Source organism: Panthera pardus, unplaced genomic scaffold (assembly GCF_024362965.1).
Source record: "Panthera pardus isolate Hobbes unplaced genomic scaffold, ASM2436296v1 HiC_scaffold_16, whole genome shotgun sequence".
NCBI lineage: Eukaryota > Metazoa > Chordata > Mammalia > Carnivora > Felidae > Panthera > Panthera pardus.
This window is the reverse complement of record NW_026526721.1, coordinates 94,024,339-94,045,366: the sequence shown is the minus strand read 5'-3', so window position 1 is coordinate 94,045,366 and position 21,028 is coordinate 94,024,339. Positions and strand designations below refer to the sequence as shown.

General features: G+C 41.3%; 1 protein-coding gene across 8 annotated transcripts in view; it reads right to left on the bottom strand.

Annotated features, from left to right (window-relative positions):
- The window catches only part of TNIK (TRAF2 and NCK interacting kinase), a 396,523-nt gene that overhangs the window by 160,053 nt on the left and 215,442 nt on the right, over positions 1–21,028 (bottom strand). For all 8 annotated transcript variants that reach the window (XM_053903642.1, XM_019463160.2, XM_019463162.2 and 5 more), the window contains exon 3: positions 4,946–5,002. In XM_053903642.1, coding sequence (XP_053759617.1) covers positions 4,946–5,002 — 57 coding nt within the window. The remainder of the gene's footprint in view (positions 1–4,945; positions 5,003–21,028) is intronic.

Here is a 21,028-nt window from a genome sequence, read left to right as displayed (position 1 = left end):
GGACTGAAATAGGAACTCAGTCAAACAGGGTTTAAAATGGATCCTCCTAGTAGACAATCCCATCATATTAATTTACTGTTCAACTTCTGGCTCCCACATTGGCTCTTGCACTGGTTTGGGGGAAAGGACCAGGACGTATAGCATCCCATCCCTGGTTTAAAAAAAAAAAAGTTTATATTTCTTTTATATATTGGATTTTTGCCTAAGAGGATGTGATCAAAATGTTCTATTGGGAAAACAGAAAGTTTGAAAACTATGTAAAATCCTGTCATGTTATTTACTTCCTTCATGACCTGGCCCTACCTTGTCCACAAGGATCTTGTATCACTCTCTCCTCAGCCCTTTTGAAACTAAATCATGTAATAGTTTCCAGAATATACTTCAATGCTATTTCAGCCTCCATGCCTTGGCACAGGCTGTCTCCTTGGCCAGGAATATCTGTCTGATTGTCCTTCCTGGGCTTAATTACTCTACCTCACTGTCAATATCAAACTTTATAAGTAGCTTGGTTCATGAATTTTATAACTTTATTATAAAATGGATTCGTTTCACTTATAAATATTTGGGGCGAGGTTGTATAATTGTGAGTTCCCCTGCAGGCAAAGGAGCACTTTTTCATCTTTGAATTTCCAGTGCCCGTCAGAAACTCAGTTTTCAGTAAATGTTTATTGAATATATTAATGGGAAAAAAACACACAGTAAATTAAACACTAAATGCCCTTCTTTGTTAATTGGAGACCTATAGCAATGTGGTTGAGATGATGGATTTCAAAGATACAGTTAAATCGCTCAGGCTGAAATAGTCACCCCACCATGTACACATTACATTGAGCCAGACACTTAATAAGCCCAGTCTTCTCACCTCTGTAATGGTGCTGCTAATGGAAGTTGTTTTGCAGGTTACTGAAAGGATTAAATAATCAGAATATAGAAGGTGCTTGAAAGAGTCTGGCTCATAATAATCACTCCCGCAGTGTTAGTTACCATTATTATTATTTCTGGCTGCAACATAACAAAGGCACTTAGAGAGGCACTTGAGAACCAGATCAGTTTTAAGCACATCCACTGCAATGGTATTTGATAGCACAGTGGTGCAATTCTCCCGGTTTTACCTACTCAGCATCCTTCCCACCCTTTCCTCAAATATCTCGCGTGTTTTTCTTTCGTGAATCGTCCTTTCATGAATCATCCAGCCCTTAGTCCCTGTAGCTTCCAGGGCCAGGCACCCAATCCAGATATGGAAGAAGGAAACAAGGGTTGGCTCGGGAATGGGGACGTGACCCAAGCTGCACCACTGATATTCAGACTGGCACTCTGCTGGGACTAACAATAATGAAGTAATTAGAACATGAGCCTGGACCTGTTGGTGGGAGGAAAGCAGAGCACAAAGAGAGAGAGAGCCAACATTCCTAATCACACTATGTGACTTCCAATAATTTCCATTTTCAGCTTCATTTGGTTTGAGGGGGGCTTTGGTACTACACCCCACAGTGTCCTGAGCAATAGGATCAGAACCAGTCATTGTAAAGGTGAAAGCCTATGGCATTAAGTTATTATCTCCTTAAGTCCTGTGTGGGCTTCAAGGTATCATTGTAAAGGGACGGGTTTACACCAGGAATTTTTCTCCAAATGAAAATGAGAATCATTTACAGGGTGATCAAAGAACCACAGTCTCTTCACATATGGTGGCCAGAAAGCAGCAAATCTAAAAGCCTAGAGAAGTGCCCCTCTGACTTTCACGAATCTGGAGTTCCTTGAGGAGCTTGTAGAAAAGGCAGGTTCTGAGGGTCCCCCAGGACCCTTTCTCATGAAGACCACCAGAGGGCTGACAGTTCACTGAAGCTAGTGGTCCACTTTGAGAAATGTTGTTTAGATATTGTAGGCAAATCTAGAGTACACAAACCCAGCTGGGAAGGAATCCCCAGAAAGCTGCGAAATGAAGAAATTCTCATAATTATTTCAGGAACTAAAACAACTTCAAAGACTGAGTCTGAGTCGAAGTACTAATTCTGAAGCAAATACTGGCAATTTTGGAAGTGTCTCGGCATTAAAACCAGAAGAGCAGAAGCATTATATCCAGTTCTCTTTGTGGCTATTTTCTATTAAAAAAAAAAAAAAAAGAAAGTGGTGTAGAATAAAAACAATAATTTAAAAATTGATTTCAAGCTTATGGTTTTATCAATTTCATTACAATAAACTATAGTAACTTTGCAGTAGATCACTGCAGACAATTAACAAAGACGACCTTTGAGAATTCATCTCCATTTTTAACAGAGCAGCTATAATGAGCGCAATTATAATAATTGGTAAGAAGCGTTTGCAGCATTCCATAATACACAAAAGACAACATGGCAAAATGAAATAGATTGTTTTCTGAGGATACCACACAAATTCCACAAAGGAAATCACACACTGACTGTAGTGTGTAAGGGGGTGATACAAAAGTCATTTGATGCTGTATCAGACACCAAGGGAAATAAGAAAACTATCTCCTGATGTGCTATCCATATTTATCTTTGATAAAGCGTCAATGGTTACAAAATAGTCAATGATGTGCCTGAATCAGGGAAACTACTCAGCCTTTTCAACAAGGGTTCCCTTAGAAAATTAAGCCTAAATAACATAAAGCATACATTGTATGCAACAGATCGACTCCCTATGTGCTGGCAACAGCCTTAGCTCTGTATCATCCTCCAGAGAATTGAGAAAAGAGACTCCCAAGTTATTTTCTGTTGAGCTTCGCTATCTTGTGGAACCCAGTTTAAAAGGGCTAACTGACACTCCTTAAACTGAGAATACATACGCTGGGATAAAAAGCTGTGTTGATTCCAAAGCAAGGTGGTCTAACAATAGTCAGTGGTTCTTCAAGCAACTTGCAGTCTCAAAAATAGAACCAGAAACTAGAAAAGTAATATCCAGTGCTCTCAAGTCATACTTTGCGCATCAACATACAGCTTTGTGCGCTGAGATTAATGATGTCAATGGAAATCAACTGTCGGTTCCACAGAGCCACACAACAGAACTTTGCAGCATGAATGTCTTGGACCCCACCCACAACCAGCAATTGTTAAACTGCCAAGTGCATCACATTATGTGAAGATCCTATTCAATCCAGGGAAAATACAGTAGTATGACTTCAGCAGAATTGCAAAACAAATTGACTTGTTTTGTGGTAAAAACTTTGCAAAGGGTTTACAGACTTATAATGGGTTTCTGTGTAGATACTGATAGTACCTGATCTTGACTTTTGTGTCAGATTTGCTAACTGACCACACCAGTATCCATTCTCCCTTCCTGCCTGACTAACAGAACCCAGATTTTTAACTGCACATATTGGGAGAATAAAAAACTACATTTCCCAGTTTCCCTTGCAGCTAGGTACACCCAATGAAAGCAGAAGTTAACTAGAAATGTTGTATACAAGTAGACAAGATTTTAGTGGAAGGAGCTCTTTTCTGTACCCTTCTGCTCCCACCCACTCACTCTTCTTTTCTTGCCGCCAAAGAATGTGATCAATTGAAATCTGACAACCACCTTGAACCATGGAAGTGACCTTTAGGGTGGAAGACACTTGGTCACACTGTTGCCATATATCCCTGGGCTATAGATTCCAGACTCCTTTAACATGAGAGAGCAAGACACTTGCATTGTGCTCCAGCCTTTGTTATTTTGAGTTTTCTGTTTCAAGTGGCAGAATCTAAACCTAATACATATAGTCTACATGCAGTTTCTTATTCAGTAAAGGCCAGGTGAACTAATAAACTAATAGGGATTAAGTATCTGAACTGGTTTGCAACCTCTGAAATTTGAATAATGTATTTGAAAAAATAAAATAAATAAATGAAAGGACAAATAAAAGGGAGTAGTACTTTATCAAAGTGCCAATAAACATGGGAACGATTTTTTGCCACTGAAAGATATCTATAATTTAAAGATGAATTCAGATCATTAATAAGTAAGGAAAGGAAGGCAGTTCGAAGTGTGGTATAAATGAACATTAGTGAAATTAGTATTACGGTAGACAGTGTATCATATAATGTATACTTATCAAAGGTAACAAACTAGGCCTGAAAAGATATATATAGATTGAAGTCTGTCTGACAAACAGATATATTGTGTGCCTTTTTAAAATTTGTATGTTGGTTCTTGGTATCTTCATGTGGTTCATTCATTCTGTGTCTATTTACATCAAATAAACCACTTCTGGGCCAAATGGAAGACTTTGGTCTTTTTGCTTTTATGTACAACAAGCAGACATCTTAGAAAAATCCCCAGAACAATAGAAAATTATTAACATATTTTTGATGTCCGGTGTGTGTTTTCAAGTCTGATTTTTGCTCTGTACTCTCAAAAAGGCATTAAAATATTTTAAATAGCCGCAGCAAAAAGATTGAAAGCATAAGATTGTATTTAAAATAAAGTCTATTCCTTTTGATCATCCAGGCAGAAATTTTGTTTCAGTGTTGCTCCATAATAACAAGAATTTTTGGTTATTTGGTCAATAATTTCGAGGAGGGAAATGTTTATGTTAAATATCCTACTAGGATTTTAGAGCTACCCAAACTCTTATCTACTCCAGCGTTAGGTGGACCTTTGGGAAAACTGTTAAGACCCATCTCTTCTGTGTAATCTCTGTATTATTCTTTTAATACCTTCAAATCCGTGTTCTGTCTTCATATGCAAATATCCTTGGTTGTGTTTATGTAAATTTTTGAAACACATTATTCGCTCTACATAAGGCAGTGTGTAGGTTTCTAATTTAATTAGAATGGTTTATCCCTGGTCTTCTCAGTCAGATGTTGAATACTCTTACTGCTCTATGTTAAGCTCGGTGGGGAAATATCTTAGATGTTTAAGAAGATTCTATTTCTGAAAAATGATTTTTTCACTAATTTCTCTATCATAACTATATAGCTACTGCGATGGCAAAATAAAGATACATTACCCCTGTGACATCCATAACCTTAATGGCTGCAAGCTGGCCCGTTTTAACATGACGACCCTGTAAAGAAAAAAAGTAATAATAGAAGACTTTAGTTCTGATAAGCAATGTCTACATTCAGTTCCAACTATAGAGAACAATTATCTAGATCACTGTTATAGAACACCGATAGGGAAGACAGACAGGCAGAGATGGACAGACAGATACACACACACACACACACACACACACACACACAGAAATCTTAAATGCTTTAAGGATCAATTTCTATTTAGCATTTACTTTGTAAAACATCTCCATCATTTTGGTTTTTTGGGTTTGTTTTCATAATGGTTGTCAAGTTAACCAAAAAAAGGCAATATTCAATAACTTGTTTTTATCTTCTCTCCAAGGTAAGGGCTAGTGTGAGAGGAAGGGGAGCTAGGTCTGGGTGTGGAGACACAAGTATCTCCTCTGTCAGAAAATACTCAGTAGGTGAAGAAACTTTAGTTTCCTTGATTATGAAAATATCTTGTATTAATAGTCTCAACTGGATATGACTCTGCTATTACTTGAGACTGTAAGTTTATCTCTATCTTAAAAGTGAGGCTAGGGGCGCCTGGGTGGCGCAGTCGGTTGAGCGTCCGACTTCAGCCAGGTCACGATCTCGCGGTCCGTGAGTTCGAGCCCTGCGTCGGGCTCTGGGCTGATGGCTCGGAGCCTGGAGCCTGTTTCCGATTCTGTGTCTCCCTCTCTCTCTGCCCCTCCCCCGTTCATGCTCTGTCTCTCTCTGTCCCAAAAATAAATAAAAAACGTTGAAAAAAAATTTTATAAAAAAAAAAAGTGAGGCTAGAATAAAACAGATAGCAATAAATCTAAATTTGTGATCAAAGGGACAGCATTGAACAGAAGCAACTATTTCCCCGAAAACGGGCAACTTGGGTCTTTGGAACCACAATGAAGTGTCAACCACACAGAATCAGAAGAGAATAGGGTGTGGTGAGGGGCCAACACCAGAACAGAAGATTTCTCTTCACTTGCTCCTTGAGAAACGTGAAGTCTACCTCCCACTCTCACACAGTAGCAGGGATGACCAATACGTCTAACTTCTAAATGCATTTCATATATGTCTTCTAAAATACATTTCAACTATGACTGCTCCCCGGGAGTGTGATGCTGCTTCCAAGATCAGTTGGATTCAAATCCCAGCTGCATAACCTTAGGCGAGTCTCTTAACCGTCTTGGCTTCAGTTTCTTCATCTGAAAAATGGAGATAACGGTACCTGACTCCTGGGATGGCCGTGAAAATTAAATGTGATTATGTATATAAAGTGTTTGACAATGCCTGGCACAGATCAGCTGTCAGCAGATGCTGCCTATGATTGTTTGTGACCCTGTCCTGTGCTTCATGTTAAATGTCATCTTTCCTTCTAGGCCACGTGACTCATGAAGGCCTGGGTCATGTCTCATCGTTGTGTTTCCAGTACCTGGAATGGTGGGTGCTCACCCCACAGATGAAGTGGTGTGTTTATGGATGAAAACAGCAGGTGATGGACGCTTGGAGTTGGGAAGAGGGGAGAGGCTTAGTGCTGTCTGCCCCTTTGTGTTTCATCTTTCTCAGCTTTTTGCATCTATTTTCTCTGACTCTAGTAGCACTTCCTTCACCTTCCGGCCTCCCATCCTGCTCCCTTTCCTCCTTGGTCAGGAAAGAGCTAAAAGAAGGAGGCATCAAGTTGGTAACTCAATATGGACACGGCACAGCCCCTCCTACTTATTTCGACCTTCAAGACAGTAAGGGAGGAGCCGGGAGTGTCACCTCTCAGAGCCCTGAACTGAAGCTCCAGAGGCCTGAGTCCTGTCCAGGTTCTGCTCATGACCAGTAGGTTCATCCGAGACAAGTGATGTAACCCATCTGAGCCCTGGTTCCTTCCCCTGCAAAATGTGGGGGAAAAGGGCTCAGTGGCTGAAAGTGAGGGGAGCAAGTATTATTGTTACCACCACCCCTTTCCACTGCAAAGAGCATTTGGAAATAGTTTTGGCAATGACTGAGTGAGTAGTGTAGTGCTACTGCAATTCAGTGTCCAGAGATCAGGAATATTAACTTCAGGCAGAGAGTTAATCTCACACAAGGGAGAAGTAGCAACAGCGCCCTCTGTTGATAAACACTAAACGGCCTCTGGAATTGTCCAGGTCCCAGTAAGAGTCTATGGTGCTGTAATGTTGACCACAGCAAAGGAATCAACAGCTTTTCTTTGGGAATACAGTTGACTCCTGAACAGTGTGAGGGTTGGGACACTGACCCCTGTGGAGTCAAAAATCCATGCATAACCTTTGACTTCTCAAAAACTTAACAAATAATAATCTACTATTCACCAAAAGCCTTACCAATAACATAGATCGGTTGGTTAACATATATCTTGGGGCACTTCTGTGGCTCAGTCGGTGGCTTTTGATTTCTGCTCAGGTCTTGATCTCACAGTTCACGAGTTTGAGCCCTGCGCTGGGCTCTGCGCTGACAGTGTGGAGCCTGCTTGGAGTTCTTTCTCTCTTTCTCTCTCTCTTTCTCTCTGCCTCTCCCCTGCTTGCACTCTTGCACTCTTTCTCTCTCTCTCAAAAATAAATAAACATTAAAAAATATATGTCCTATAGTGATATATATTATGGACTGTATTCTTACAATAAAGTAAGCTAGAGAAAAGAAAATGTTACTAAGAAAATCATAAAGAAGAGAAAATACATTTACAATACATACTGTAAAAAATCTGCATGTAAGTGGACCAATGCAGTTCAAGCTCGTGCTGTTCAGGGGTCAACTGTATAAAGTCTTTAAAGTAAGGGCCATAAATCATACCTTAAACAATGGCTGTTTCTCTACTAAAGCACTAAAGAGGGTAGAGAAACTGAAGGCAAATGTAGAGGGTCTGAATGGTATCCTAGAGCTGATTCACCTTGAAATTATTATTATTTTTTTTTTTTTTGAGAGAGAGAAACAGAGTGAGTGGGGAGGGGCAGAGACAGAGTGAGAGAGAGAATCCCAAGCAGACTCCACATTATCAGCATGGAGCCTGATGCAGGGCTTGAACCCACGAATTGTGAGATCATGACTTCAGCCAAAACCAAAAGCCAGACACTTAACTGACTGAGCCACCCAAGCATCCCCACCTTGAAATTCTTTTAATGGCTCCATACAGCCAGATAAGGGCAAAACCACCTGCATATGGCTTGCAGGGCCTTCTACGAACTGGGCCTCTATCTGCCATACCACCTTGGTAGGCTCCCACCTGCTCTTATTCCGTGGTCCTTGAGACTAAACTATTTGTGTTCTCTAAATGTACTATATTGTTTCTTGCCTCTCTGATGATGTGTTTCCTTGGCCTAAGACACCCTCACCTCCTGAATCCCTAGTAAACTTATTCACTCTTGTCAGATTCAACTTAAGTACCACCTTCTCTGAAACCTCACTGTCAATCACTCACCTCTGTGCTACCAATGAACATGTTCATGTTTCTGTTATTGCACTGGGCCCAAAGAACCTGTCCCTCTGTTTTTCCTTCCTACTCTCCCTTCCTTCTTCTCTGGCTTCATTTATAGGAGACTCCTGCCTAGGACCCCTCCCCCCAATCTTATATAGAATCCTCCTGGTTCAAGAAGAGGCTTGACCAGCAAACTCTGGTTTGCTCTGACAGCCACCTCCTTCTCTTCCTCTGTGGGAGCCTGAAGCACCTCTGTCAATACGCAGTTTGAGAAACAGTGCACTTGATGTTTAACTCCTTAAGAAACAGGGGATCCTCTTGGAATTAATAATTTGTAACAAAGACGCGTCAACACCTAGTTCTTTCCACCAGCAGCTTGGGAGCCAAGCAGGTCTAGCTCTTGGTCCGGGCCCAAGGTCAGGGAGCAGACATAATACAAGCAATCCATTTCATATTTCAAACACAAGGCACTGGGCAGTTCTTGGTCTGAAATAAATAAATATCTGCTACTTTTTTGAATGTAGAGTATGTTGTTGTTTGGTATTTGTTTTTATTTTAGTAACTGCTCTAATGTCATTAAAGGCAACACTGAGAAAAAAAAAATTAACCTACTTCTCTCCCATTTTAAATTTCACTTCTAAGCTGAAGAATAGTTCTCGATGGCTCTGACAGATGACTGAATAATACACCCCGGGATGGCAGTTTGGGCTTAAATGAGATCCTGGAGATGGAACAATTAGCAGCCTCAGCTCAGTCCCGGGCAAAGGCATCCCCCGCACTCTGGAATAGGAAGGCTGCTGAGCTGTCAACCTTTGATAGAGGAGGGCCACAAAGGAGGCCCCCTGGCACGAGGTGCCTTTTACATCACTGGAGACTGTCAACCTCAATTAGGATCCAGATTAAGGCTGACTTTGAGGGAATAGCCAGGAGTCAGCTGACCTAAAGATCACTAGAAACTTGAGGCACCGTCATTGTTAGGACAGTGTTTGAAGAGGCACATAAAGTGTTCATAAAGTCACAAATGAATTGAGTAGGAAGAGACCCTAAGGTGCCTAATCCACTGCCCTTTTTGAGATGAGGCCAATATCTTACAATTAATGAGGACCTAATGCCAGGGCACTTTCTCCTCTTTCCCACTTCTGCCATCCATCTCTTGAATTAAAAATTATTATCACTAAAATTAAAAAAATTATTTTAAACAAATCTTCTTTTCATATTTTACTTAACTGGAGTTAAACATTGAACCATTCATCTCTATTTCAGGTAGGGTTTAAAAGAAAAAAAATTTTTATTTGAGTGCAAGGCAACATGACAGGAGAATTTTATTTTATTTTTTACTTTATTAAAAAAATAATTTTTTTAATGTTGATTTATTTTTGAGAGACAGAGAGAGAGAGTGCGAGTGGGGGACAGGCAGAGAGGAAGGGAGACACAGAATCTGAAGCAGGCTCCAGGCTCCACGCTGTATGACAGGAGAATTTTAAAGTGAAAATTTAACATTACCCCTAATTTTAATTTATTTTCACTTATGAAAGAAACAAAAAATCTAAACATAGACTCCATCTATATTTGGATCTAAAATACATATTCAACCAAAGACAAAATAATTTTTATTCTGAAAAAAAAACCTGAAAGGGAGACAAATGGTTAAAATTTTTTTCTCCACAAAAATTAGAAAAAAAAATATCTTATTTAACTGTAGTTGCTGAGTCATTTTTAATAAAAGAATGAAGTGTTTTTTTTTTCCCTGAAATAACCAACAATAACAAAAATAACAGACTAATTCTAGAAAGGCATAATTGGTATTCGAGTAGGATCCAAGCCTATTGCCAATCATGTCCTCAAGCATAATAAGCCTGTACCCAAGAAAGGAGGAAGAATGGGCCTCACATCCAGGAAAGCAAAGGGTGTGGGGTCACTCAGAACTGGTGAGTGTGGTCCCGCCCCATCCTCAGACACACATACAAACACACTCTCTCCCCTTCTTCCTTTCTTTTTCCTCACACTTGAGGTTAAAAAAAACCCCTATCTGCTGGTTCTTGTTCTTTGCAAAATAACTCAACACTGCAGTGAAATCTAAATCACTCAAGGATTATAGTACTCTACCCCTTTACCTCCTTCCTAAAATGAATGCAAAAGAAAAACAATGGTTTTGTCTGAAATAGCCATGTAAGCCTTGGCTCTGTTATTGCTGTTATTTTTTTAAGGAACAGCAAGATGGCTTTAGAGCTGGTAGCCTGAGGCTAGCCTGGAAGAAAGAGTACTTTCATTTCTAGGTCACTGAAATACATCTGTTTCCAGCAGAGCACATGAGCAAACTGGGTTTGTGGAAAATGCAGACACTCTACCTACTCTTTCCTTCCCTGCTGTCCAAGGGCTCCCTTACAGGTAGAATGTTTTTAGCTCCTTGTGTTTAGCTTAGATTAGATCTTCCCCTTTATCGAGGAAGACTTCACTTTCCTAATTGCAAGTGAGTGTTATACTGTTGCATTTCCACAGCATCTTACATGAACCCTACTGATCATAGCCAATGCTATGATTTTCAAAATGTGCATCATAAGAACCATGAAAATTGGAGCACCTGGCTGGCTCAGTCACTACAGCATGTGACTGCTGATCTTAGTGTTGTCAGTTCAAGCCCCATGTTGGGCATAGAGCTAACTTAAAAATAAAACCCCACAAAGAACCATGAAAATAAATCAAATCAAATGGAAAAAAATCAGTGTAGAACATGTAGTAATGGCAGCCGTTGTTTCATGGATCAAATGTCATGGTTACATCTATCTATCTATCTATCTATCTATCTATCTATCTATCTATCTATCATCTATCATTGATGCTATACTGCACCACCCAGACTTTTCCTTCAAGACCAAAACATCTGATAGCTCTCAGCCAGTTCGATCTCCGGAAAGTGCCCTCAGCTACAAAAGCACTGCCAAAGTCATGCTCCCTCCTGAAGACAGACAAATCAATGATTGGTTGACACAGGAGTATAAAAGTCCCAGCCCTCTTGCCTTAAAGTGGGACAATTCTGAAGGACCATCTCAGCTCCTGACGCCTCTAGCGATGGCTGTGGTCTTTGTAAGACTGCACTGCAGTTCTTCTTTCTTCTGCACAATTCTATTTTCTTCATAGGTATAGACCCTAAGACCACTCCTCAGTAAAACTCCTGCATGTAAATCTCCATCTCAGAGTCTGTTGCCAGAGGAACTCTACCTAAGACACCTGGTGACAGCAATGGCTTGAGGAAACAGGTTCTTAGAGTAGCTGCCAGGAGACCCCCATCAGTGGCTCTAGGATAGCCCCTGGCACGCTACAGCAGTGTCACTGTCGGGATGTTCGCTAGTAGGGAAGTGGAGTAGAGTAGGATACAGGTGCAAGAGAATTCACTAGTGATTCCAATATTTCAGACTTTTGAGAGGTCAAAAGAAACAGTAATTAAAAAAGAATGGAATCAGATGGCTTCTGCTTTTGCTGACAGCCATTGATGTACTAGAGAAAAACAAAGAAAAGCCAAGGGCAATTAACCATCAACTGAAGGCAATCTGTGAAAATCATCAGGGAGTTGAGGTTTAAATCCTGAGGCCTGTGCACTGTCTTCAAATAAGATGGGGACATCTCTGCTGTAGGCTCAGAGGGGTCAGGGAAATAGAAGATTTCAAGCTCTCAAGCACATCAAATTGGATGTCTCCTTTTCAAGTTTCAGAGTCTCATTCCTTCCCAATTAGACTCAAGTTGGGGATTCAACCTTTTCTTCTACCCTGATAATTCATTCCTGGGACTGGTCCTAAGCTTTTTCTATCCTCAGGCTGCAGAAGAGAAGAAGTTTTTTTTATTTTTAATGCCACCCAAAATTTTGGTAAAGGGACAACGGCATAGTCAAGCCTGAGAAAGTCATGGTGAGCATGCCTGAGACTTCTCAGGAACGAGGATCAGGTCACCCGAACAGGTCAGCCACATAGACAGCAAAAGTACTAACCAAGGAGAGGAGAAGTGAAATGGATAGTAGAGGAGGGAAATGATGAGCATAAGCTGCAACCATTAGATAAGATGTAGTTGGGGGCTTCTTATAACTTTGTTAAAGAGAAGAGACCAGCTAGAATACTAGAGGAGCTGTTTCCAAATGTATACAAAATAGGCAGGTCCAAGCGTCACAAGGGATTGACTATAACGGATGTTGTGGTGTGCCACACAAATCCCTTCTTCAGTACCTAGGTGTTCTGCTTCTTCAGGAGCTGCCCTTAGCCAAAGAGAACAGCTAGACCCAAGGTCATACTCCCTGACTAGAGGGAGTAAGCATTCGATGACTATTAATGAAGGTAGCAAGCGTTCAGTGACTGGTAGATGTGGGAATATAAAAGCCTGCATCACTTACGTGAAGGTGGAACAACTCTGAAGGGCCATCCCAACTCCAAAGCTCCTTTTTGGGTTTTTGGGATTGCCTAGGGCCTTGTAAGTGCATTCAACTTCTTCCTCTGCTCAAAACTATCTTTACTCTCCCACAGGTGTTAATTCTGAGAACACTCCCCAAAATACTTCCTATAATCTCTGTCCTCAAAATTTGTTTCCCAGGGAACTCCATCAAAGGCTCCATTCTTTCTTTCTTTCTTTCTTTCTTTCTTTCTTTCTTTCTTTCTTTCTTTCTTTCTTTCTTTCTTCCTGTCTTCTTCCATTCTTCCTTTACTCTTTCTCCCTTTCTTCCTATCCTTTCCTTTGTTTCCTTTCCTTCTCTCTCTCTCTCTCCCCTTCCTCCCTTTCTTCCTTTACCTTTTCCTCTTTCTTTCTTCCTTATTTGATATTAATGTATAATATTTCTTACCAGATCTGAGGTGAAAGTTTTTTTGGTTTTTTTTTTTTGGTTTTTTGTTTGTTTGTTTTGTTTTTTTCATTTTTTACAAAAACTCTGACCTAAAGGATGAACAAAATGAACTAAGTTGAGTGTTAGGAAATATATCCAGATAATGGGAATATGTCCAAAGGTCCTGTTATGCTATGGTTACTAGAGTATTTCAGTAACTAAAAATAGGCCAGTATGGCTGGAGTGGAGAGAAAGTGTCTGGCAAGTCCAAGAAAGGGCTCACAGGCTACTTTGAGGAATTCTGCCTTTATCGTAAGACCAATGGACAGCCAGTGAAGGGTCTGAAACAAGGGTGTAAAGTCACCAAGTTTGCATTTTGAGAAGATTGCTCTAGGGGCAGGACAGAGAATAGAGGAAATAGAAAGGATGATGGAAATATAGCATTTATAACGTTAGTTACTAATTAATTCAGTTGAGAGAGGATGGCAACTTGGACTGGGATGGAAGTAAGGGAGTGGGTGAAAAGTGGATGGAATCAAGAGATATTCAGAAGATCGAATCATCAAGGCCAGGGAATGGCTTGGATACATATTTACCCTGCACCTCCTGCACCTCCTACAGTGCTTGGCACAGCAGGGACTCAGAGCAAATAGGTGCTTACTAGTGAGACAAGTAGTGAGATCTGAGGGTTGTAGTCAGGTTCATGGTCAGCACCATCCATATGTCCATATCAGTTTCTTCCACTTCTCGCCATTTCTTTCCTTTTTTTTTTTTTTTAATGTTTATTTATTTTTGAGAGAGAGAGAGAAAGAGGGAGAGGCAAGATGCAAGTCGGGGAGGAGCAGAGGGAGAGAGACACACAGAATCTGAAACAGGCTCCAGGCTCTGAGCTGTTAGCACAGAGATCGACGCAGGGCTCAGACTCACAAACCATGAGATCATGACCTGAGCCAAAGTCAGATGCTTAACCGACTGAGCCACCTGGCGCCCCGTTCCCCCATTTCTATCCAGGCACAAAGTGTACAAGCAGATGGGGTGAGACCGTGAGCAAGAATCTCAATCATCTCACTCATAAATAAGACATGAGAAGACGAATTTAGTAGATGAAATTCCTTTAAACTTGATAGAGAGGCCAATCAACGTGCCCTCTGCACAGATCACAGAGACTAGGAATTGGCTTTAGTTTTCTCCCTGAGCTATAATGATGAGAGTGAAGGTGTACTCTTGATTTGCCAGTCCCAGTTAAGATTAAAGCATAGTTAAGAGACCTATCTGGACATCTTCAAGAATGCTACCTTTCTTTGGTACACCATGTCTTGAGTGAAAGAAGTAGACAAAACAACTTCATGAAAAGACTCCAAAGATCCTTCTAATCAAGGAACATGAACTGTCACAGGATATATTTGGACCAGTGTCTGCTCCTAGGGTTTCCCCAGGTTAAATAAGGACTTTATTTTTCCTTGGCCCGTATGTGCCATTCATCAGTAGCATAAAAAAAATCCTGCTCTCCGTGTCTGTCGAACTGAGATCCAGCCATCACTTCATCCAGACTTGTGGCAAAGACGAAGCAAGGCACTGACACAGGACAGTTCCCAAGCAACAGCTCCCCATCTCAACACCAGTCACTGTGAATTCCTCTGTTTGGCACCTCTGCGAGACAGAAAATGGATTGTTTTCAAGACTGTTCAGGGCTGGGCCAACTGAGAATGAGGCTTGCTCACAGACACAGGGTGGGGAAGAAAAGACTCTCATTTTTCTTTGTTGGAACCTAGGAGTCCTGTCTTCAGGGCTGACAGTTTGGCTCAGTTTATAAATCAAAATGGATGATTAAAAGGAAAAAAAATCAAATATTCACAATTTTTAGCAGACAATAGTTAATGTATGCAGATTCCATGGCAGGGAGCCTAATGCCTGTACCCAGGAAAGGCACGCACAGCTGAAGTGACAGCAGTGACGAGGCAGACAGGCTGCAGGGTGAGGAGAGCTCAAAAAAGTAGCAGAACCAGTCTCTTGGCCATGGCCTTAAGCCAGGAACACACTTCCCAGTAACCTCTTCTCTCAATCCAAAAAAAGGAGCACAAAACCAAAGACCTTATGGGCTCTCATCTAGTTTATGCCACAGAAGTACCACAATCATTGATGGCTTGTGTACATGAATTTCTGGGAGGATTTTTGAACCTCCTAGATGTAGGGTTTGAAAGATGGGGAAAGAATATGTATATATAGCCAACTCCTAAGCCTCCCCAATGTTCTACTCCTCCCTGCCCAGCACAAAAGCCCTCCCTATTCCCTGAATCAGGGTGGCCCCTGTGTATACAGATGGCATTTGAAAGCTCTGGTTCCTGGACACCAGTCCAGGATGAAGTGTATACTCAACTTCAGGAAAAGGAGGAAAATAAGGACTCTGTGGCATTTTTTTTTCCAGAAAGCCAGAGATATTCAATTTAAGTAGTTTCCATTAAGATACTTGATGGAAAAAAATGTCCTTAATGAAATATTCTTAAAGATTACTCTTTAAAGAGTAAAAGTAAACTTTATGTTGATTTTCAATGGTTATTTTGTTTTTTACTGGGATTTTTCTATTGGGTGAGATTTTAGTACTCTGAAATCTGAGAGTCTGAGCACGGCGTTTTAAAATACATGGGTGCAGCACAATAGAGAGGTAAGTAATCTCCTTAAGATACAAAGATGGGCTGTTCTTGACACAGGTTATAAGAGTTCATGCCAACAGTGGACAGCTCCTAATAGCTTAGAGTAGACAGTGTGAAGGATTCTGGAGTCAACTCCTGTCTCCTCTGAGCTCACTTAGTCCCCAAAGCCTTTGGACATTCAGTCTGCCAGGCACATGGCTGCTATACTTCTAGAACCAAAAGCTCCTCAAAGGCAAGGACTTGGCCTGATGTGTCTCAGTCCTGTCATTGTCTAGGACAGCATCTGACAAAGAGTAGGTGTTAAATCACACCTGGAAACGTGAAATTTCTAGGCCTAGTGGACCTTGTAAGCTGCCTCAAATCACAGTGAACAGAGAGACTCCAGTGATCCATCATGGCTTAACCTGGGAGAAGTATGACAGAATTTGAGGGAATGTCTACGTCAGAGTGGCAGATAGCTTTTGTCTCAAGCAATAAGAAACTGTAAGAATGGCTCCCAGTATGGTAACTGGAGGAAGAGGCCACTTGCTCAAGAAGGTTTTGTTTTTGTTCCCTTTTCCAAGTGCTAACCAACCCTCTGGGTCACTGGAATGAGCCCTGGAGGTGTGAGCAGGTATTAGAGTTCTGCATTCCACCATCTCACAATTTACCTCACCTAGGAAGGGGTCAGGGAGAGAAAGATATGACAAGAGAGAAGCAAGGCCCAGACACTGCCCTGCTCAAGTTCCTCTATCTCTGTGTTCCCTTTTCCTGAGAAAATACTAACTGAGGCAGAACAGATTCACCTCTTCTTGGAGAAAAGTAGCTCATTTTGTCAGATTTTTGAATCAACATTTCCCTCTTCAGAGACTACTTTAGGAGGTGACCCTGTCTTCCCCTCAGTACCTCTGGCAGACCCTTTTGCTCACTCCATCCCACTTCCCAGCTGCAGATTAAGAAGATCTACTATGTTCTCTCCCCAGGCCTGCATCAGTTTGTCAATCACAGCCCAACAGCAGCCCTGTCTTTTTGGAGATTTACAGCCATGTGGTCAGGAGTGGGTGGGTTGGCTTTGCACCACGAGGCACCATAGGCAACTAGGCAGAGATAAATAATAATGATGATGATAAAAAAGACAGTGCTACATTTCATTTCACCTAATTTATGGCTTCAATAGGAAGCCAGTCTACCCACAGTGCCGTCTGGGTTACTTAATAACAGAGTGTCTATGGCAGCAGCAAGAACAGGTCTGGAATTGGAGGTATGGGGGAAGGAAAGAACAGCACCGGTGTGGTGAGAAAAAAACAAAGGGAAAGGACCACTGTGTCCCCAGCTATCATTCTCGGGCAGCAGGGACACAAATAGGGACTCACTTGACTATCAGGGCTGTTGATGAATAAACTCTCTCCCACAGTGTCCTCAAACCCCCAGAAGTTTTAATTAAAACATAAGAAATGTCAGCTGGAGAAGCACTGGAATATAATTAGGGCCCACCAAATCTAAAGTAATGCGGGGAGAGAAGACTAGTAATGAAAGGGAAGCTTTCATGTTCTTACTGAATCCCTGCTCTGTTGCCGACACAAAAATCAATTTCAATAGGCTTTAGTTGTATCTGAGCAGGAACGCAGGCGACAGATGAAATTTAGTGAGCAATTTACTGAAGTTATAATGATTCTCATGGGGGAAAAAAAAAGTCTACAATGAGCGCTTCCAAACAAATACCTCCTCTGTAAGGACTCTGTAAGAATGTGTGTGCCTAGATAGATGGTATGGGTATGAGTGTGGGTATGAATGTGGATATAGGTATAGGTATAGGTAAAAGTATGGGTGTGGGTGTGGGTGTGGGTGTGGGTGTGGGTGTGGGTATAAGTATTGGCATAAAACGGTCATATGTGTTTTATCCTAAAAAAATGTCGCTAAAGTCTCTACCTCACTCCATTTAAGGGGTGGTTTTGACTCAGCCCCCAAAAGACATTTGGGGTGTCTGGGGACGTTTTTTTTGATTGTCAAGACTGGTATTACTGATACCTCATGGGTGGAAGCCAGAGATGCTATCAGACATTCTACAATGCACAGTACATTCCCCTCCCCCAACAAAGAATTTGGGGCCCAAAATGTCAATGGAGCCAAGACTGAAAATCCCTGCTTTAAAAGAATTTAACATTTAATAGGTGCTCAATGAATGCTGAGTTCTATTTAAAGTCACATTTCTTGGGGCGCCTGGGTGGCTCAGTCAGTTAACCATCTGACTTCAGCTCAGGCCATGATCTCTCAGTTCATGAATTCGAGCCCGGCATTGGGCTGTCTGCTGCTAACACAGAGCCCACTTGAGATCCTCTGCCTCCCTTTCTCCCTGTCCCTCCCTTGTTCATGCTCTCTCTCTCAAAAATAAATAAATATTAAAAAAAAAAAGTCATATTCTCCACCAGGTCACAAAAATCAAAAGGTAAGTTCTTGTTCTAAGGGATCTCCCATAGGGCCAGGGAGGGAGATGGACGTGGTATTGTTCTTTCTTTGCTTAGCAGCATTTACAAATGAGGGGCGTATTTCTCAAGTTCCAATACCCATGATCTTCTGGAACACAGGTAACACCCAGTGGCCCATAAGACCACTTTCCATTTGGCTTTTGTATGTGTAAGAAGCCAATTCCAAGATCTTCACTGTTTCCCAATTAAGGAGCATTTCCTAAATTAAAACAAACAAACAAAACTATTAAAGTAGTATTGGGGCTAGGTAGAATTTGATTTGTGATAATTGCACACAGAATTTTGTTAATTTTGTTATAATTTTGCTAATTACATTAATTTTTGAAAGAATAGCCTTTTTTGCATTTCTCAACAATGCTTTATAGTGTATATGTGTGCGTTCTTTCCCTCTTTTCAAATGTTTAGTTATAGGTTTTAATTACTGGCAGCTCAATTCAGGAAATACATTGCTCTGTCTGATTAAAATATAAATCATGATGAAACTTTAAGCTTAAAATATAAGGGTCAGTTATAAAAGAACAAAGGTGTTTGCTTTTATCCGACGTAAGTTCTTCAAATGAAGGGATATAGGAATCTTGCTGTTGCCATTGATGTTTCCAAGAAATAAGGAAAGCAGAATTTGCTTTCTGTAGAAAGAACAAGATGAGCAACAATATGCTTTATCAGTGACAACCATTCGCCGCCTCTTAGGTACCTGAGGATTCAAGAACTCAAGTTTTTTGGAGGTGGTCAAGGAATAATATCTATACATGGATCTCCCACACAGTGTCTGAGAGGAGTGATTACAGCATAGTAATGGCTCCACCTGCAACAGCACAAGACCCGGATCTCTGCAAAGGCTGAAAATCTCTCTCCCCACCAAGGAAGTCTCCGGTGTCAGCACAGACTGCATTAGCGATTGTGCTTTCCAAGCGAAGGCCTGCAAATCCTTCTTTGGGTAGGAGGGCGAGAGGACAAAAAGGACGTTTGAAAACGGAATGCCATTTTATAAATGCAGGCAGTTCCTACATATTCATAATCTTTCAACGTGGTGGCCAGCGAGGACGACAGCAATTTGTCAGCAGACACATCCATCCCTGGTAACAGGGAGTAAGAACTCATGTGCCTCTTAGAAAACTATACCCTCGTTCAGCAATAATATTCAGAACACTTAAGTCTGAAATCTTGGGGAGGTGGGTGAAATATGATAACACCGTGAGAAAGAACTTAGGCTCTTTTAAGTGAAAATGACATACCCTGAGCTCTGAGCAGGCTGGAACAGGCAGGTAGCTGACTAGCTTATAAACACAATGATTTCCAGCTAAATTTAGCTGCAATCTGACCTTGACCTGTCAGGTAGTTTCCTCCTAACGAGGGCGAGGTTTTCCTGACTCCAGTGAAATTCTTCTCTCCCACCACATTTTGATGCCTCCTGCTTAGATCAACTGATGAGGGATGGTGAGAAGGGCGAGGAGAGCATCTTGCTGACTTCCCTGACAATGTTCTCTTCTTAAGCAGGGATTTCCCCTGGCCTAAGAGACAGAGAGCAGAGGGGATCCCCATAGGTCCTACGGAGGAGTGTGGAAATCAAGAGATAAAGGCTTAGGAGGAGGGTGAGGTGCCCTTGTATGAGGTACTGGGTCTAGAGCTACTTTTGGTCAATAGTTTCCTTATCTGTAAAACAGGTATAAATTAATAAGGATTAAATTAATATATATAAACACACTTGATATAGGGGCTGAGTAAATGATGACGATGTTTCATGTTTTTAGAGTGACTACAAGGTTCGATGTCTGACCTTGTCTCCTGTTGTCCTCCCCACCCCGGCTTACTTAGCATGCTCCAGGCAGAGAGCCTTTCTCCCTTTCCTCTGACATGCCTGCCCACTCTCCCTGCTTTGTTTGTTCAACTGCTTCCTTCACATCCTGACTGAAAAGTCACCTTCTCTAGGAATCCTATCTAAAACTTCAACTCCGCCGTAACTCTTAGTAGCCTCCTCCCCTCCTGCTTTACTACTATCTAATGGATTACATGTTTTCTTTAGTTATCATATGTATTGGACATCTCTCTCCAGAATGGAGGCGTCTTGGGGGCAGGCCCTTCTCTTTGTGTTGTTCACTATTGCATCCTTAGTGGCAGATTGGTGCCTATACAGAGTAAACACTCAATGGGTATGTACTGTCTGAACGAATTACCAACCTCTTTGTGGAAACACTTTTCCAAGTCCCTCTGTTCTCTCTTTTAAAGAGCACAGCTTCTCTTATTTGAAAGTGTAACAACTCTTATCGAGCAAGTACTGTCATCAAATGAGGAAGCAGCTCAGAGAAGCAAGGTTTTGCAGGGCATAGTTTCCTTTCAGACTGGCCTTGCATCTAAGTAAACCAAGCAAGAACGGACCATCTCCATCTTTTTCCGTGCTATTTAAAATTCTCCCTAAAGCCGAAAGGGTGAAGAACAGAGCTATAATTCAAATGCCTGACAGTCTGAGTATATTTTATCTGGGAAGATTTGTGGAACTCTATATAGCTGTTTTATTTAGATATTATCAACATGGATTGAAAAGTTGCATAATATCGAATACTGAAATGCTGCTGCTAGCAGCAACCAACAGATCAACCTTCTAGGTAGCAACTGATGAAGAGGCCGTGCTTTTTGAACCAAAGAGAACATCTGATAACCTTCCCTTGACACAAATATGAAAAGATGGAGCTAGCAACTTTGCCTAAACCTTTTAGACC